This window comes from Phyllostomus discolor, chromosome 6, assembly GCF_004126475.2.
Source record: "Phyllostomus discolor isolate MPI-MPIP mPhyDis1 chromosome 6, mPhyDis1.pri.v3, whole genome shotgun sequence".
Classification (NCBI taxonomy): Eukaryota; Metazoa; Chordata; class Mammalia; order Chiroptera; family Phyllostomidae; genus Phyllostomus; species Phyllostomus discolor.
In genome coordinates this window covers 166,271,914-166,291,148 of record NC_040908.2, presented here as the reverse complement: position 1 = coordinate 166,291,148, position 19,235 = coordinate 166,271,914, and the positions used below count along the sequence as shown (strand labels likewise).

At 56.1% G+C, this 19,235-nt stretch overlaps 1 protein-coding gene across 2 annotated transcripts in view; it reads right to left on the bottom strand.

The window, feature by feature from the left end:
• The window catches only part of PACS1 (phosphofurin acidic cluster sorting protein 1), a 105,806-nt gene that overhangs the window by 9,236 nt on the left and 77,335 nt on the right, over positions 1-19,235 (bottom strand). For both annotated transcript variants that reach the window (XM_028516463.2, XM_036029721.1), the window contains exons 3-17: positions 19,094-19,183; positions 17,954-18,079; positions 14,084-14,228; positions 13,822-13,913; positions 13,648-13,728; positions 10,851-10,910; positions 9,852-10,012; positions 9,390-9,483; positions 5,130-5,210; positions 3,698-3,813; positions 3,389-3,524; positions 2,123-2,227; positions 1,441-1,547; positions 577-731; positions 327-437 (exon numbers count right to left, since the gene is read on the bottom strand). In XM_028516463.2, the coding sequence (XP_028372264.1) occupies positions 327-437; positions 577-731; positions 1,441-1,547; positions 2,123-2,227; positions 3,389-3,524; positions 3,698-3,813; positions 5,130-5,210; positions 9,390-9,483; positions 9,852-10,012; positions 10,851-10,910; positions 13,648-13,728; positions 13,822-13,913; positions 14,084-14,228; positions 17,954-18,079; positions 19,094-19,183 (1,660 nt within the window). The remainder of the gene's footprint in view (positions 1-326; positions 438-576; positions 732-1,440; positions 1,548-2,122; positions 2,228-3,388; positions 3,525-3,697; positions 3,814-5,129; positions 5,211-9,389; positions 9,484-9,851; positions 10,013-10,850; positions 10,911-13,647; positions 13,729-13,821; positions 13,914-14,083; positions 14,229-17,953; positions 18,080-19,093; positions 19,184-19,235) is intronic.

Here is a 19,235-nt window from a genome sequence, read left to right as displayed (position 1 = left end):
GGTGCCGAGCAGCCCTCCTCTGCTCGTGTCTGACCTGTACAACTAGGCGCGCCCTGCCCCCCGAGCACTGCTCCCCACGGCCTTCCTTATTTCTAGATGCACAGGAGCAGAGCCATCGGCAGAGGCTAGAAGCGTGCAGGGTGGGATGGAAGGGCTACACTTAATGCGCCCCCACTTAATAAGGCCGAGAAGACGAGCGTACGAAGCAGCGGGGAGCGCCAGAGCCGCAGGGGAGGGAGAGGCGTGTGCGCGGGCCTCCTGCAGCCACGGCCGGCTCTCCCTGAACCAGGCGCATCCTGCCCCGGTGCCTTACAAGGGGACATTACCGGTCACTGGGGGCTCCGAGCGACTGAACAGGTCTCTCCAGGCGGGATCGAGGAAGGCGCTGCTGTATCTGCTGTCGACCGAGCCCAAGTATTTGGCCACAGGGTGAGAACCTGGCGGGTGGAAACCACAGAGGCTGAGCTGGTTAGGGGATGGGATGACGGCCTGGCCTGTGGCCCCTGACTGCTCCTTCTGCGGACCCCACCCACTACCCTGCTACCCCGACACAGGAGGGGGGCCTGGCGTCTTTACCGAGGGGAATGATGAGAAAGCGCATGTAGCCGAGCCAGTCGGAGGTCTTGCTGGCCAGCGACTTGACAAAGAACCGGAGGATGGAGCTCAGGTACGTCTGGCCGCCCAGGGCCGCCACCTTCACCGGCCGCGGCATGGAGGAGTTGCAGTTGCAGCTGGGGAGCAAGGGGATGGTCACGACCGCCTTCCGGAGGTTTGCCAGCAGCCTGCTCAGAGCAGCCTGCTCAGACCTGACTTGGTCTCAGTAACCCACAGGGGAGGAACCAACCGACAAACAAAATAATACCGAGAAAAGCAGCGAGCCAGAGCTTTTGAAATTAGGGAGGCATCGGGATCAGAGAGGACAGGCCACTGTCTAGAAGGAAAACGGAGCTGGCTGAAGCTAACAGGGAGACAGGTCAGCGACGCCCCCGGCCGGGGTCAGGTGGGCATGGACCCAGATGCCAGGACGCCCAGAGTCTCCCCCCGGCAGGGACTCTGGGTCCCGCAGGGGGTCCTGGGAGGGGAAACCTCGGCTCTGGACACCATGCGGCATGGGGCAGATAGAGGGATGGAGGAAAGGATCTTTGCAAAGCCCGGGTCCTCTCTTCTTGGCCTTCTCCATCCTGGGTTTAAGAAGAGGATGAGGCAGGTTGAGGCACAGCAGGAGTCCAGCTGGGCAGGCAGGGAGGGCAGGCAAATGACATTTTCCACACACTGACCCTCTGGGACCAGCAGGGACATCTGAGCACCATGACGCACCACTGCCGGCCATGCACTGATGTGGACTATTGGTCTGATGGGCCCAGGGGATCCTGCCACTGCCTGGAGGTCGGGGGGAGGGGAGAGGCGCCCCAAAGGGCAGGAGAGGAGTCGAGTCCTTACTAGCGCTGGATACGGGTGAGCAGGGCGGACAGCACGGCCTGGACCTCCACGGTGGAGCAGGTGCACACGACAGGCTTCCGCTGGTCCTGGAGCAGCTCTGCCACGTACTGGGGGTGGGGCGGAGAGGGGCAGGGACACTGGTAAGGCCGTGGGGCAGGGACGCAGCTCCCCCACAGGGGCCAAGAGGGCAGGCAGGGCCCAGACCAAGCAGCAGGGTCCTGTCCTTTGCCCTTCAGACCAGCGGGGAAGAGGGATTCGGGCATCGGGATCTAACTGGGTGGACAGCGGCGGTGGGTGGGGGTTGCTCTGTCCCTTCTGAACTGTTGCCTTCATGGAACCCACGGGCAACCAGCGGGTGTCACAGTGCTTGGCACTCCTAAGGGACCTTCCTCCCGTGATGCTCTCTGACACACACCACCGCCCTGCAAGGAGGCAGAACAGGTGATACTGTTGCTGTTTTCACAGATGAGGAAACTGAGGCACCGGAAGTGGGTGACTTAAGGCCCCATAGGATGGAAAATGACAGAAGTGGGACTAGAGTCCAGAGTTCGTTCAGGGTAGAGGGAAGCTGAGACACGGGGACCCTTTCCTTACTCCTCCACGCCCTGCCTCTCGCATCACACCCCTGGTGTCACCTGCTCTGCAGACCCCTTCCCCCCGGCCCTGCAGCCTGGCGCTTCACCTGGCCCTGCCAGTCCGTGGTGTTCACAAGGATGACATTCTCCGGGAGGGCTGCGTCTGACACCAGGATCTGGTTCAGCTGGTCGTAGACCACCTTCCTTGGGATCTGCGGGGACAGGCAGAAGTGTCTGCGAGGCAGTTCCCAGGGAGCGTGAGGGTGGTGCTGGGTGGCTAGTGGGCAGAGGATTCCCGGGGCAGGGGCATTCGGAGAGACCAGGGAGCTGCGGAGCAGACTGGGGTCCCGCTGGTCTGACCACAGCGGACGGGAGGAGGACGAAGAACCAGTCCCCGGAGAGCACACGCGTCTGTGGGCACAAAGCCCCGCAGCCCTCCTGACGGGATGGGACGGGCGGGCAGAGCTGGAGGCGCGAGAGGCGCCCCACGAGGAGCACTGAGGGGCAGACGGGACAGGTGTCGTGGAAGGACCAGGAGAGGAGGGGGGAGAGGACGCTGGGCAGGGGCTCCCGGGGGTGGGGTGGGGTGGCGGGAATGAGGGCACTGGGGAGAGGACTAATGCGAGTGGCGCGGAGTGCTGGGCGGGGCCTGGGGCCGCAGGAACGGAGGGGCCTCCCAGGACAGAAGATCAGCAGGAGGGACAGCCCGTCACCCCAGGCGCTGGGCTATTCTAGTCTTGGGTTCATTTCCAGCTGGATAACAGCGTCCAACCCAGGAAGCCAGGCTGCCACAAACTTTGCTCTCAATGGCATTTGTCAGGTGAACCAACAGGCTTGCCATGAACTCCAGAAGGCAGGAGCTGTGCGAGGTGTCGGCTCCGATGAGGTCCTTCCCCAAGCCCCGGAGCCCCTGGCCTCGAAAAGGCAAACCTGGTCCCCAGGGTCCAGTTCCCTCTGCGCTTCTGCCGCAGCCCGCTCCCTAAGGTCTTGCGGCACTACGGTGTCCGAGCTCAGGCTGCGGTGCCCAGCGAGACCCTGACGGCTGCCGTCCTCTAGAACCCGAGTCAACGCGCAATCCCCACTCCAGTGGCCGAGGCAGGCGGAACGAACCAGAAGGTGTGGAACTGCCACCTGGGGCTGACGGCAGGCTGGGACAACGCTAGCATTTCTTACTCCGTGACCTAGCTCCCTGCGAACAGCGCCGAAGCCAGCGACAGACCAGTAGTAAATAACAAGCGTGCTAGGCTCCTCCATGTAGGCCTGCTTTTACAGCGTTCACTTAGAGCGTTTCGGAGTGGTCCTCCTTTCCTCTCACCCAGCTGCCCGGGAAGACGACAAAAGGGAAACCGAGGTCCAGGGGTGCCAGGGGGTACCTGTGCGCTGTGGCCCAGGTCCGGGGACCGCTCGCTGTCGGAGCTGTTGGTCCTTTCACTCAGGGGCTTGGAGAGCTGCCGCTCCTTCAGGGGGGTGCTCCTCTTCTGCCGGGGAGTGTGCCCCCCTTCCACTTTGCTGCCAGACGCGTGCAAAGGAGGTGGTGCATCAGCCCCTCTGAGCCCGAGCCGCTGCCAGCCCACTCCTCCCCAGGCCACGAGGCTCTGCTAAGCACGCTGGCAGCCTCGTCCCATCTGCCTGGCTTCCTTCATTCTACCCCCGCTTCCAGAGCTGCTTCCCGGCCTCAGTACCTGGGCGAGGCAGAGCCCTGGAGATCTGTTTTGCTGGACTTCATGGGGGTTTTGACTTTCTCCGGCACAACCAGACTGGTGCTCCCATCTGCAAACATGTCCTGGTCAGTGATCTCCTGAGAGGAGGAAGGGGAGCAGCGAGCGTTACTGCTTACTCGGCGCCACCAGGAGCCTCGCGGAGCCTGGCCAGGGCCTGTCGCCGCCACGAGGAGTGTGGGCCACTCCCTCTCCTTTTCCAAAGCTCCTGCTGCACCCCGTGGGGGCTCTCTCACTGTATGACAGAGTGGACACTGCCGTAGCCTTCAGTCTGTCCTCCGCATCTGCAAACTGTTTGTCAACACACAGCCCTGAACTGAGGACCTAGCTTCTCTAGGTGGGAAGGAGAGTTGTAATCAGGAAGTAACAGGGCTGAATTCCACTTGTAAACGGCCACTGTGCAGGCTGGACCAAAGGGGGCAAGAGTGAAAGCTGGGTTACTCCGACCACCACTGAACTACAGAGTGCAAGTTGAAGAGTAAGCTTTAAATCAACCTGGAATCAAGCCTAATGTTTTGCCATACACCGGATCTTTAATGCAGCATTATTTACTGTAAGAAACACAAGCTTAACAGAACTCTTTCTTGGACTCCACTGAACTTCCAGGTCTCACTGTGAGGCTGGTGCACAGCACACCCCCAGGTGGTGTTGGGTTGAGTTCTCTGCTCCCTCCCACCATGCCCAGCCTCCCGTCCCACTGGGCGAACTGCAGCACATCCCGTGAGGCCCAGCTCTGCTGTCCTCCCGCTGGTGGCGTCCCTCTGTCCCTCTCCCTGGGTCTCCACATGGGCTGTGCACAGGCGGGCTTTCCCGCTGCAGGGCTGCACCTCCAAGGCCGAGGCACGTTCTCATGTCTGCACCTTCAGTGCTCAGCACACACAGCCGCCCGGTATGTGTGTGTGGAGTTCACTGTGCAATGACACGGTGCAGCCCGGCCAGCCCATTCCGTTCCGCTAGGGCCTGGCCCGCTCCCCTGGGCGGCTCCAGCATGTCTCAGAGCAGGGAGCAGGCCGGGAGTTCCTAGGAGATTTAATGTGGTGGCTGCCAGGCCACAGTAAGAGCAACATGGGAGAAAGAGGTAGTTTTTTTAGGGGAAGACGCTGGTCGCCATCCCCCTCAGAAGTACATGAGGGCGACAGAGAATGAGAAATTATTCCAACCGGCATCTGATCGAATTAAAGGGCAGAATGAGAACATTTCTGGTTTGATAATTTGGGGACTGACCTGGTCCCCAGGGTCCCCATTCCATGGGCAAGGATTTCAGGAGAAAGAGGACACAGGACATTCACAAGCCCACAAATTTAAGCAAAAGGGTCCTAAGGGTCCTTTTGCCTTTATTCCTAAAGACACAGAAGCTATTCTGAGCAGCCGAGGTGGGAGACCGAACCGTGCATACCAGCGTGTCTGTCTCAGTCAAGCTGTCATCTTGATTTTTAATCCAAGCAGATTTGACTTTCTCTAGAGCAGCCAATTCCATCTGTAAAAATTATAATAATTAGTCATCACCAATCCAAATAATCACCACTAACTTGTTTTCTAGGTACCCAAGAAACTTAAAAAATACTTTCACTTACTTCTAAAGACCTCATACAGTCTTCAGGATTTTCATCTCATAAGGAGATTGACTGGGTGAAAACTAAGCCCCAGGAAGGCCGGTTATTTTTATAACCACCAAACCAGTAACAGCGAGACACGGAACCCGGACTCTCCCACTCCCACAAGGTGCCGCTGGGGAAGAGAGATTCCCAGTCGGGAGGGCTTTGCTGCGGGGTCCGTGAAGTCCTGCCCAGGACGCAGGGAGCCCCCCACCCAGGAGGGACATTTAGGGCTTCGTCTGCTTGCCAGACATTGCTGAAAATAAAGGTGGGATCTTACAGGTCTTTGATTTTGAGACTAAAGACATCCATGGTAGCCAAAGGCTTTTTGCTTGGTACAAAAACCCTCTAGAAAACCCTCAAACGGAATATACTAAGCAAAAGACACCCAGTGTCAAGCCATTTGGGTGTGAATGAATGCTCCCTTTGTATCCAACTCTTATCAGTGTTTCTCATAAAAATAAAAAATGTACTTTGCAGATACAGATACATTGTCAGATTTTCATATTTGCTAATACTGCTCTGGCTGTGCATATACCAACATCAAAGTCATGATCAGCTGAGGGCTATGGGACGCAGAGAAAAGGCGTATTTTAAAAAATTTACAAAAAAAAAATGTACAAGAGTGTATTTGAGCCAACTGACGACACTGTCAGGGAGCAAGATCTCAAATGCTCCGGAGAAAAGGTATTGGTCTCAGTGAATCTCTTGGTTCTTGTAGGGAACCAGACAGTCAGAAAAGATCAAGGTATCCCCCTTCCTCCTCCTCACTCAAAGTCCTTCCTCAAAGTATCAGTAAGCTAAAGAGCACTGAGCAACACCAGGCTAATAGGTTAAAGGAATCACTTGGCAAACCAATGAACAAGGATCACAGAAGTAGGCCTCTATGTCATTCTCTAAACCAGGGCTTCCCTGTCTGGACGCTACTGACAGTTTGGGCCAGGTTCTCCCCTGGGGCTGGCCTGCCCGGGGTGCTGCAGGATGTCCAGCAGCATCCCCAGCCTCCACCTGCCAGACCCCAGGAGCAGCCCCTGATCCCCACCCCGCCTCCCGCTGTGAAAACTAAAAATGTCCGCAGTCATTGCCAAATGTTCTCTGGGAGGTAGAAATCACCCCTGGTTGGGAAGCCAGCTGCGAGCCTAACCCAACAGGCTTCAACTGGACCCTGTGACCCCAGACCTTGACATGCTTTGGCTCGGGGCCACGCACAGTAGGCCGCCTGCAGACCGCAAAGTCGGGCCATCTGCCTGTACCACCTCTGTACAACCACCAATGTGACAGCAGAACCGTGTTGAAGTCCTGGTCAGACTTAAGTCTGAAGCGGATTTCACTCGGTTTTGGATCTCAGCATGGCCCCCTTCTGCTGGGCGGTTTCAAAGCAGCATGCCCTCTCGTCTAGCCTGCCACAGCCACGGCCTGTTTCCGCTGCAGAGCTGCCACACCCGGCGAGACCAGTAACTTGCAGGGGGGTTGAAGGGCACTGCTGGTTACTGACAGACTCTTCTAGGTGCTCCCGACAACCCTGCCTGGAGCACGCTCGGACACCGCACTTCTATTCCTGCTCCTGTAAATACCAGGGCTGTTCTCACCGCAGGACCCTGGGACACCGCCCGGGCAGTGGCCGTGTCTGTCTCACTGCGTGGCCCTGGAGCGAGGCGCCGGCAGTGCGGAGCGCTGTGCCCGTGGGGCGATGCTGGCCATCGCAGAGGATGCGCAGGCTCCTGCGTGTGTGTGTGTGGGGGGGGGGGGCAGTACTTCCAGCGAGCATCTTCATGAGGTACTCGCCGGCCTCTGGCACCATCATTTCCAGCGCTACGGAGACAGCAGCGTTTAGCGGCAGGCAGTCCTGGCTGAAAGGCTGCATCTCCCGGTCTGTCAGGGCCTGCTGCTATCAGCTCAGAGGCTTCTGTGTGCTGAAGTCTTGGGAAAACTCAACAACCGTAATAGTTTCTACTAGCAGAAATCCCTTCTGGTTTTAGCGATAAACTAAATCCTCTCAGATTCGGGGAGCAGAAAGGAAAACTAAGAAAAATTAAAAACGACGCTAGGAAGTCAGAGACACTGGGTGGACACGTGTGGGCCCACCCACGCAGGCCCGGCCTCCGTCCTTTCCCCCTGACACACCCGGAAGTTCTCCGCGCTAGAGCACAGCCCCGCTCCGCAGGCCCTCCCCAGGGTGCCTCTCACACGCAAGAATCCCAAAGTTGCACACCCACATCCAGACATATGGGGTTCTTCAAAATAGAAATGTCACAGGGAATCAGCCAAGTGAGTATGAAATCTGGCTGAGGAGACCAGAATTTGAAAGACTTGCCGAAGAGACACCTAGATCTATCAGCCGCAGTGCATCGCTCCAGCCACCCACTGATCCCCGTGCGGGAGGTCCCATCTGCATCCGCTCAGCTGTGTCTTCCCGCCGCCTTGTAAGGCATGTGCTTCAGACGGCTACACGGACAAGGGAACTCGGGCGTGGCAACTGCCCCAAGGATGGTCAGTGGACCACTGAGGTCGGGATCCGAACTCGGAATCTGACTCCAAAGTGCGGGCTCTCCACCCAGCCCTCCCTTCCCCCAGTGGGCGTTTTGCCCAAACAGGGGCCCTGAGGCCACTCTGCTGTACAGACTGATTTCTTTTGCCGACTTAATACCAACCACCCCTAGCATTTACTGAGCATTCACCCCAAGCCCGGGGCTGTGCTGGGGCTTCTGGGTCGTTACCTGAGCTAATTATTTAATTGCATCGTGTTACAGCAGAGCCTTGCTCTGCATCCCTAGGACACTGCAACGGTCCTCCTTGGGCCAGGTCCTCATCACTTATGTTCATATTTAGGATGGACCTGGCTCTAGCGGTCAAGGATCTGTCCACACGCACAGTGACAATTTGGCAGGGCCATCTGGCCGCCCCAGAAGACAGAGCAGCCACGTCCTAAATATAAATAATAAAGCGAGGGGTCCTCAGCTCCAGATCCCATGAGCCTGGGCTGGAGAGTTGCTGAAAAGTACACGGTCTGCAAGTGGGAGGCCTGAGGTTTCTCTGCGAGCGGCATCATCGCTGACCCACCTGGTGCTACCGTTCCAGGGCCAGACTGGGCCTGCTGCGCCTTCACCAGGAAGAGGGATTAGGTGGAAGACTGCCCCACCTGGTGGCAGCAGGCAGTATGTCAGCCCACTGGGTCCTGATGGTTTGCAGACACTTGGGAGCTGGGGTAGCCCTGCCACAGACACAACACTTCTCAGGGAATGAGGCACCTTACACACTTCATATTATTTCCCCGCTATTCATACCTATTTGCAGGATGAATTTTTATTACCTCTCTTAAAGCGGCAAGAACAGGAGGACTTAAAGGATTGTTTCCTTGATCTAAGAAAAGACGCTGTGGTTTCTAAAATCATCCATGATGTCTTCTTGCATTTAGTCGTGAATGAGAGGAGGAAGAGCTTCCCAGGGCCTGAGGCAGTCACAGCACCAACCCGGGCTCCTGCCGCTGGCCCACTGCTGGGAGAACCTTCCCAGGCAGGGACACGGCTCAGGGGGACGCTGGGCGCTCGGGGTGCCACAGCAGTCGGCTCCTTCCTCCTCTTGCTCGCCCGGCCACATGGAAGCCTGCCCACTAAGTTCTGAATTATCTGTGAGCGCTGCCCCCTCTGAGTAAACCTACATATGTTCAGTGCCTCCCGAACAGACAGACCTGCGTGCTTCTCTCCCCCTCTACACCTGTTCTTCCCCAGCCGGGAATGCTGAATTGTCTACCGCTGGCCGGATGCCATACTCGCAGCCACCACGCGACGGGTGCTGGGGGAGAGGTCTGGAGGCGCTGTGTGCTCTGGGAGGGAAGGCTCCAAGCCACGGTGGGATCAGACCGAAAGAAACAGCCGCACGGCCACAGCAATGCCTTGGAGAACTGAGCCCCAGCCAGGACCGAGGTGAGGACCCCCAGGGCTGCAATGAGAGGAGTCTGCCCTTCTGAGGTCCCATGTGCCGAGAGCAGAGGGCCCGGGGTGCTAAGCCCCAACACTTCCCAGGTCCCTCCCCGCTGACCCACGGCCACTGGTCTCACTCACAGGGCTGGTGGTGTCTTTGCCGAGGCTGCCCTTGCTGTTGAGGCTGCCGATCTCCGTCTGTGAGCTGGACTGCGACATCCCCTCAAAGAAGGGCCTGTGGGAGAGAAGCACAGCCAGGGTCAGCGGCCACCGGGGACCGGGACAGCTGCTCCTGGAGAGCTGAGTGGAGCCGGTGTCCAAGAGAGATCAACGACCTGAGTTTCAAGGGCATCAGGTGAGGAAGGACACAGCAGAGGCTAGGCAAGTGGGGACCTAGAGGGCAGGACTTCAGGAAAGCCCCATCAGGACTCTCGCCAGTGAGAGGCAAAAACAATGGTCTTTATCCAGAGAGCCAGAGGTTCGACAAGAATGAGGAACCGAGATTCCCTGGTGAAGGGGGTGGAGGCGGGGGAAGGGAGGGAATGGGGGCTGGGAAGGAGAGGTGTGCGGGGAGGCAGTCTGCCAGAGGAAGCTGGGCCTCACTTGAGCTTGGGCTTTGGGGTGCTGAGGATGCTCTCCGTCTCCTCCATCTCAGGGCCGCTGTCGCTGGGGTTGTACATCTCCAGACTATCATACAGTTCGTCCAAGTCCTCCTCCACCTCTCGGATCTGCTCCCGGGACACGTGTTCCAGCCCAAAGCCCACCTGCAGGGGAGACGCCCCTTGAGTCTGGGGCGACCCCGCTAACAGTGACGGTAGATGTGCAGCCCCTTCCCCCGCACAGGGGCCGCCAGCCTCCCTCCCCAGTCCCCGCCGAGGACAGGCCACGCCTTCACACTTGTCGGGGTGGTCTTGCTGTCCGGCTGTGGTCCAGCCCAGAGAGCAGGGGTGTGGGGAGGCCACCTTCCCCCTGCCGCTAGCACCCCACACTATGGACCTGGTGTCAGGAAGGAAAGCGGAAGTGCTAATACACCTCTCCTAAAGAATGGGCACAAGACACCTGCAGCCCGTGACCCCATGCGGGCTTGCTCTGCCTCCTACAGCCCACGTGACAAGGACACCTCTCAACAACGTTCGCCTTCATTCTCTCTTCAGTCCACAGAGAAGTCTGTGGAAACAGGCACTGGGCTGGCCAGAGCCCAGACTGCTTCTCTGTTAGTGGCCGATCCTTGGTCACTCCAGGTTTGACCATGGAGGACACGCCCACCTCACGGGCTACGGCTCACAATGTCCCCTGGGACAGGAGGAAAAGGGAACCTACAACGACAACTGGATTTTTTACTAATCCCCAAACCAGAGGCTTAGTATCAAGCGATGGCTGGGTGTAACCCTGCCACCGGTCTCCAAATACTGAGCAGTCTTGGGTGCTACATGCCAAGCCTTTCCTCCCATTTCAAGGAGCTTAAAGTCCGTCTTTAGCTGCCCTCTCGCTTGGGGGTCCCGGAATCTTGACTCCCAGTGGCAACAAAAAGTGCACCCCAGGAACGAGGGTGCAGCTCAGGGGCGTCTACTCACTGTCGACCTCGGGAGTAAGGGGTCGTACCTCATCTGAAACTTTGAACCGCTTCAGGAGGGCCACAAACTTCTGTTTGATGTTAGGTTGCTGTGGGGACAAATTGCACAACAGTTCTCAAACGACACCCACTTCTGAATGGAGATCAATTTGAGAGAGAGAGAGACAGAGACAGAAAGAGAGAGAGAGAGAGGGAGGGGCAGGCCGAGTGCCCAAGTTTGTGCAGAGCTGTGGGGGGCAGGGAGGTGGGAGGAGCCAGCGTCTGCCCTCTGGCACTCAGAACCTACGAGGGAAGGCGGCCGTGCACGGCTAATTCCAGTGCATGGGGGCAAGGAGGAGGTCTCGTGGGTGCCCAGGGCCCTGCACCACGCTGGCTCTGGCATCGTCCACGTGGGCACCCGCAGTTCATCACTTTCTCTTGACCCTCAGATCCCTGGTATCAACTGGCAACTTCTACCTGCATATATACAGGGACCTCAAACTCAGCATTTCCCAGACGGAATTCATCATCGTCCCCCTGTGTTCCCTCCCCGGTTACTAATGTCACCTTCCACCCAGGCGCCCGAGTCTAAATCTGGAGTCGCTCCCCGCCCCTCTCCCCCCACAGCGCTGTGTTCCCTCACTGCTACCCTCGCCCCAGCTGCAGCACCACTGCCTCCATCCAGGCCTTTCTCCTCTCCTCTCCCCGGAATCGACCGCAGCGGCCTTCCTGGCGGTGGGTGGCACCCATCCAGCCGGTCCCCAGCCTGTCCCGCCCGAATCTGCAGTGGCCACGCCCAGTGCAGACCTAATCGTGCCCCCTCCAGCCCAGAGGCCTTGGTGCACCCCTGCAGCCTGGAGAGTTGCCCCACACCTGCCCGAGGGCTGGTTCTGCCTGTCTCCAGCGTCAGTTTAACGTGTAACCCCTGAACCTCGCGTTCAAGTGGAAGCTAACTGCTTGCGGTTCTGTGTACAGCTGCACGCTGTTGTGTGCCCGGGTGGGGCGGGGGGCCTCTCTACTGGTATCTTTTACCTTGATTAAATATTCTCCCCAAATCCAGCAGGCGGAGTTCTTTCTATCCTCAGAAATGCACATCTCAGCGCCTCATCCCTGAAGCCCGGCTGCTATCCCGGCGCTCCTGCTCAGGGCTGGCGGAGGCCCCTCTGGCCACCTCTGCGTCTCACACAGAGCTCTCTCTGCGAGCACCTGTCCCACTGGGCTGTTTCGATGTGTCTGCGTCACCAGACACTGCAAGCCCCCCTGATGGAGCGCTCTAGGCCTTCCTCATCCCTGTCTCCAACTCTGGGCACCGTGACCAGCCCGTGGCCAGCAGCACTTCCTGCCTGAATAAGGGCATCACTATTCGGGGGACGGAAAAGACCAGCCTGCAGGTCAGACGGAGCCACACCTCTGAGAAAGGGCACGGCCTCCAAAAGCGTAAAGGTCATTGGCAGAAGTGAAAAAAACACGAGTGCACGGTGACAGAAGCGTAAGATGTGTTCAGAGCACAGAAGCCGATCACTGCATCTGGCACAGGATGTTCTCGGCAGGGAGAGAATAGAGCACGTGCACGAAAGGAGACAGCAACTGGAGAACAATGATTAAGTCTGGAAATCTGACTGAGACGTGCCTGCGGCTGATAACAAAAGCCTTTGGGGGCGTGGGCATTATTAATAGGAGCACTGAGCTCGGGCCATAGGATGGAGTGGGGAGCGGCTACGGGGACCACAGGAAGGGGCGGTTTCCCCGTGGGAAGAAAACAGGGCCTCTCTGTGGCTGCACAACGGGACAAAGAAAAACCTCGCAGAGGAGCTACAGCAGAGAGCGACACACTCCCCTCTCCCCATTCTCCGAGGACAACGGCTGGTGACATGCCCACGCTGCTCTGGAGAGCCAATCAAGGACGAGACACCTGAGGACAACAAAGCAGTTCTCGCACTCTCTGGTCACTGCTCAGGGGGGGAAACCAGGGCTGGAGCTGTGAGGATTCACGTCTAGGCCCAGTGGTACTTTGGGGGTGGGGGGGGCCACAGTGTTGGAAGGGAGACCTTCCAACACCCCTGGGAGGTCTGGCCCACGTTTATTCCACTCCTGCAGGTGGTGGGAACCTCTGCTCTCGGGGTCGCTAGACCAGCTCTGCACTAGAGAGGCTCAGGAAGCCTTGGGGAAAAAATGAAACTGAATTTCTCTTCTGAAAACTCCTAACACTTTTGCCTCTCCTACACTTGAGCACAGAACTACAGAATCAGTCAGCGTTAACCTAGAAACACAGGGAGTAAGCGTCTCAGAGCCGTAATTCCACCACCAACAGTGACCCCCGGGGAAATCCTGTGCAGGACACACATAATCCAAAGGCATTTGTCTGTAAGGCTCCGTACCTGTTTAGGCAGGAACTGTATACCTACTGTAACTGAACTTGATCAAACCCACAGTTCTGAGCACCAGCCCGTTATCTCTGGGTAAATTCAACAAACGATTTAAGGTGCTGACCCCCTAGGGAGGACAGGGCGTCCCTGCAGTGGGCGGTGTGTAGTTTGAAGTCACCACCTGGAGAGGGGCGCGGGGTGGCTGTGGTATTCTGCCGCCTAGGAAGCGTTAACCTGTTCCAAAGTCTAAAACAGAGGTTCTCACCCTTTTTTTTTTTTTAATCCCAAGACAAGCAGAAGAATATAAATGCTGCTAGGAGTAACGCTGATTCTTTGCGAGTGTGGCTCTTCATCAGGTGGTGGTGGAGGAGGAGACACACAGGGTGTATCAGAACCCTGAGGAGACCACCCCCACCCCCACCCCCCGGACCTGCCCATTGAAAACTTCAGCTCACGCATTCCCCAGACCTTTGAGGCTCACCCTTGTGATGGCGGAGGTCGAGGTGAGTTTCCTCCGGGTCTTCTTCACTTTCCGTAGGTCCTCATCTTCATAGAACAGGTCCTAGGTGGGTGGGGGACAGACCGAGGTTGGAAAACCCCAGGGGGTCTGCAGGGGCTCCCCAGGCACTGCCCGGGAGGGGCTGTGGAGAGCTACCTGCCCGTGCAGCGGGTCGTCACTGCCTTCCTGTTCGGACGAGAAACTCTCCTCCTCTTCCTCGGAGTAATTGTCAATATCGGGAGAGCGATCTGCAGACAGACAGACAGACAGACACCTCACGGTGGGACGGCCTGGCCCACGGCACCGACTGGCCGGAACATGGCTCTCCCGGGCAGAAACACGGCAGGGGTGGAGGAGGGCCAGGGCCACGGCCACGGCCGGCCCACTGTATTTTCAGGGGCCGCTGCCAACACCTTACCAGACAGCTTGGACTTGATCCCTTCGTGGTCGATGGGCTGGCTGGACAGGGAGTAGATCTTGATTTCTGCCACGGGCACGGACACGTCCTTCACGTTGCTGTGCAGGCCCAGCACCAGGGCCCCTTCGTTCGGGTGCTGCATCACCTACGGCCACAGGGAGGCGATGGGGACACCGTACTGCGGAGAGGACGGCAGGCCTGTCCGTTTTCGTAACTCCAGGTGGACACAGGCCAATGGGGACGGCATTCTGAGATATTTTCCTCCAAACCTGTGGCTCCTTTTCTCCGACTGCTGGCAAAGTCCTACTTTAAAACTGTCTGCAGAGCGCCAGCCACTGGTCAGAGCGTGTGCTTACAAAAAAAAACCAAGGCCTGAGCTCGAAAATGACTGCCAGTTCCCAGGACGGCATTTTAGCTCGAGTCCCTAGTCACAGAGAAACTAGCCCTCCGGGCTGGCGGGGCTGGCCTGCCGCCGGCTGTCTGCGCTCGCTCGCTGCACGACGGGGAAAGGGACCCGAGCACAGGAGGACAGACGCAAGGGCAGGTGGAGTCTGCGTCCCTTCACTGCCCCCAGTCCCTCAGAATGACCCCAAACGTGCAGAGGACACAAAGGTGGGTGAGGGCGACCCCGTATATCTATTTATTATGGAGTTTTAACAAACAGAATTTATTCTATTCGCAGTTTTTTCCTATTTAATATACCGAAGCATAGAAATAAGTTTTCAAACTGATCTGTGGCCCCCTTCAGCTCCCCCCTCGTCAGGGCTGAGAGGCTCTGCCGGGCACACGAGGGAACCCCGGGAACAAGCAGACACGTCCCGCAGAGGAGGGGCCCGGCTTCTCACTGCCGGAGATGGGATCAGACCCGTGGGAAGGCTGGAGCGAGCCGGTGGTGCTGGACCGGAACTGACTGGAGCGTGAGCTCGTGATCAGACAGGTAGACATGAGTGTGGAAACAGGTACCATGTGTATGAATATACACACACACACACACACACACACACACACGTACACAGGTTTCCTGAACCTGTCTAGAAGTGGTGATAACCCAGGTAAGAAAATGTGTACTCCCCTAATCAACAAAACAAACAAGCAAGCAAAATGTAACCAGAGACACTGAAATTAAGAACAATCTGACAGTAACTAGAGGGGAAGTAGGAGGGGACAATGGGGGGAAAAGGGTGAGGGGTTTTCAGGAACAACTCTAAAGGACACACGGACAAAATAAAGGTAGGGGGTGGGATCGGGGGAGGGAGGTGGGGATGGCTGGGTGGCGGGGACTGGTGGGGGGGGGGTAAATGCAGACACCTGTGCTTGAACAGCAATAAAATAAATGTATATATCCATATATAAAATGTGCACTCCTAGTACCTAGATCTTGGTTTCTAAATACCATATTCCACTAAAGGGAACCAGGGATCTTCAGAGAATCAGTTCATCTCAAGGCCGGATCAGGAACAGTACATGATGAGCATAATACTTTATATCAGAAAGTAAAGAAGTATCAAAAAATAATGGGGCACCTGAAAAAGGATACAGGAGCCAACCTAAAGGGGCTCTCACTGGCCAAATTTGAGATAATTTGAGCATCAAAATAAATAATTGGCCCTGGCTGGTGTGGTTCAGTAGATTGAGTGCGGGCCTGTGAAATGAAACGTTGCCAGTTCAATTCCCGGTCAGGGCACATGCCTGGGCTGCAGGCCGGGTCCCTAGTTGGGAGCATGCGAGAGGCAACCAACTGATGTTTCTCTCCCTTGCTTTCTCTAAAAATAAATAAATAAAATATTTTTAAGAATAACGGTAGTAGCAGATTAGGTACCACTGAATAAAGCAGGGATCCACAGGTCCATAAGTGATACAAATGAACCAATCAATAAATGGGGAAGAAGGTAAAACTCTATCTCATAACAGAAAGCCAACTAATAAATATAGAAGGAATGGTGGGCTTAGAAATTCAATTTGTAAGCATCAAAATATTAACTGATGTATGTATGCAAGAATCACAGACACTCAAACTTGGTGAAAATACGAGGAGGAAAAAGATTGTTACATAGTCTCAAAATATTTCCCTATAATCCTGGCTGATGTGGCTCAGTGGACTGAGTGCCAGCCTGAAAATGAAAGGGTCGCCAGTTTGATTCCAAGTCAGGGCACATGCCTGGGTTGTGGGCCAGGTTCCCAGTAGGGGGCACTCATGTGGCAACCACACATTGATGTTTCCCTCTCTTTCCCTCTCTAAAAATAAATAAATAAAATATTTAAAAAAACATTTCCCTATACATACTTTTTTCTTTGGTAAACACAAAATATCTACTACATTTATATTGAAAATCTTGGCAGACACCATCTTAATCAAGTGATAAAAGTTAACCCCACCAGTAATGGGACAAATCAACAGGAAGAAGATAACATTACTTCTGTGGTGATTCTGCCAAAAATACACCAGCTGAACCTAATCTTCAGAAAACATTAGACAAACCCAAATGAGGAACATTCCATAAAGTACCCAGCCTGTACTCTTAAAAAAATGTCAAGGGCATGAAAACCAAGGCAGACCCGAGGGACTGTGCAGGGCGGAGGGCACTAAAGGGACACGACCACCGAGTGCAACTCGCACTCCTGGGTTACATCCTGGGCCTGGGGGGGGTTCCCGAAGCCCTGGGCGTGGTGGTGTGAATCGGGACTGCGGCCGAGACGGCAATCCTGCATGGGTGCTGACGCCCTGGTCTTTAGGAAGGCCTGGTGTTCGCATAATTCAGCAAATGAACACAGTGCAGGACCAATGTGTAATGAGGCATCGCGTCTGCAACTTACTCTCAACGGTTCAGAAAAGAAAGTATGTATAGATGTGCACAGACACAGAGAAAAATAAGGCAAATGTGCTGATGCGTTAACACTAAAGAATCTGGGTGAAGGGTATATGAGAATTCCTTATACTATTCTTACAACTTTTTTTATAAGTTTGAATTGTTTTAAAAAAAGTTAAAAAGCTTGCCCTGACCACTATGGCTCAGCTGGCTGGCGCTGTCCTGCACAGTGAACGGTAGCCGGTTTGACTCCGGGTCAGGGTACGGGCCTGGCTTCTGGGTTGGGTCCCCGGTTGGGCGCACAGGGGAAGCAACTGATCGATGTCTCACATGTTTCTCTCTACCTCCCTCCCCCTCCTTTCCCTTGTATCTTGAATAAATAAATAACATTTATTAAAAGTTAAAACTTGCTCTGGCCAGGGTGGCTTGACTGGTTAGAGTGTCATCCCACAAACCAAGAGGTCAGGGGTTTGATTCCCTGTCAGGGCCCAGGCCTAGGTGGCGGGTTTGGTCCCTCGTTGGGGCGCATATGGGAGGCAACCAATAGATGTCTCTGTCCCTCTCTCTCTAAAATCAATAAACTTGTCCTCAGGTGAGGAATAAAAATAAATACATAAATAAAAATAAAAGTAAAAAATGTTTTTGTGTGGAGCCAGCACAAAACTTGATAAAAGAGGTATACCCTGAATTTCCAATATAAGAACTAACTTATGAAATAGAACACCCAGAGCACAGGCCGGGAAAATCATTTGCTAGGCTTACATGGCTAGGCTTGGTGTCTCTCTGACTCTCTGGTTTATTAATTTTTAAAAAAGACTTTATTTATTTTTAGAGAGAGGGAAAGGGAGGGAGAAAGAGAGGGAGAGAAACATCAGTGTGCGGTTGCCTCCCCTGTGCCCCCTACTGGGGACCTGGCCTGCAGCCCCCTGCAGGTGCCCTGACTGGGAATCGAACCGGAGACCCTTTGGTTCACAGGCCGGCACTCAACCCACTGAGTCACACGAGCCAGGGCTCAGAGTCTCTGATTTCAAGGCCAACAGGCTGGAGACGGTGCTCCTCTCACCTCTGCCATGTTGATGAGTCCCACGGCCAGGGTCTTGTAGCCCAAGATGGTCCGGTTCTTGTAACGCTTTCTCCTCTGCAGCATGATCTGCAGCTTGTTGGCGTCCCGCTTCAGGAAGTGGGGGTACTGCCGAGTGCAAACCAGAGTGGAGAATGGTCAGTGAGCAACGGGGTCCTGGGTGGGTTCTGGCCCTGCTAGAGGGCACACAACCCTTCTGTGCCCCACCGTCTCCCGTCTGTTCACGGGGGGAGCTGGGGGACGAAGACGTGTCATTGCACGGCTGTCGGGGGCCTGACCCTGCCCGGGGCCTGGCTGCGCAGCTCCGCGGTCCAGAGGAACAAAGAACAGAACAGAGGGACCATTTCATGAGAAGGGGTCAATCATCCAGAAGACACAGTCCCACACGCTTACATACCAGCTTCAGAAGCACAACTAAGCAAAACCCGTGCTGGTCGTCGGGCCTTCCCGCGGCTTGCACTCACAGCCCCTCTGTCCCCCATCCTCCTGAGGCTGGCTCTTTCCTAACTGCCAGCTCGCAGCTCAAATGCCTCCCCCTCCGTGAGGCCTTCCCACAGCCGCCCCCCCGCCCCTCTGTACCCCACTACGCAGTCTCCCCAGCTTCCCCGTCCTATCCATGTCAGAAACAATCTTGTCCTCTGACGACTTCATCTGCCCTGTCTTTCCCACCGCTGCCGCCCCTCTGCCCGGAGCGCGCCCGGCATGGAGCACACGCTCAGAAAACCGCCTCTTTCCTTGCCACGTGCGCACGTGTTTTCTCCGTGCACTCAATCTGGGCCACTGAGATGACGACGAGAGAGGGACACGGGGAAGAGCAGGGAGTGGGGGGAGATTACAACGTGAGGGCAAAACGGGTGTGTTCCAGGGCTCGCTAAGAGATGACGGCGCAGAGAGTGGAGGACGGGTGGGCGCACGGCCTCCTCGAAGGAAAGGAACGAGGAGAATGAGGCAGCGGGAGCCTCTCAGCAGCCCGCCTGGCTCTTGGCGCTGGCGAGGTGGTTTTAACAGCAAACTCACTGGGTGACTCTAGTTCGTGGATAAAACTGTTTCCAGACGGCAGGCCTGCCTGGTGACCAGCCTGGACATGGCATGTGAGTGACCTGAGGTCGAGCCGAGTCTCACCTGAAGGGAGAAGGTCAGCTGGAGCTCTGTCTCCACCAGCCCACTGGCCGGGAGGATGATCTCGTTGGAGCGAAGAATCCTTTTTGAACCCTGAAACCAAGAAAAAAAAATACATCAAAGTCATGTCACCCAAAATCAGACC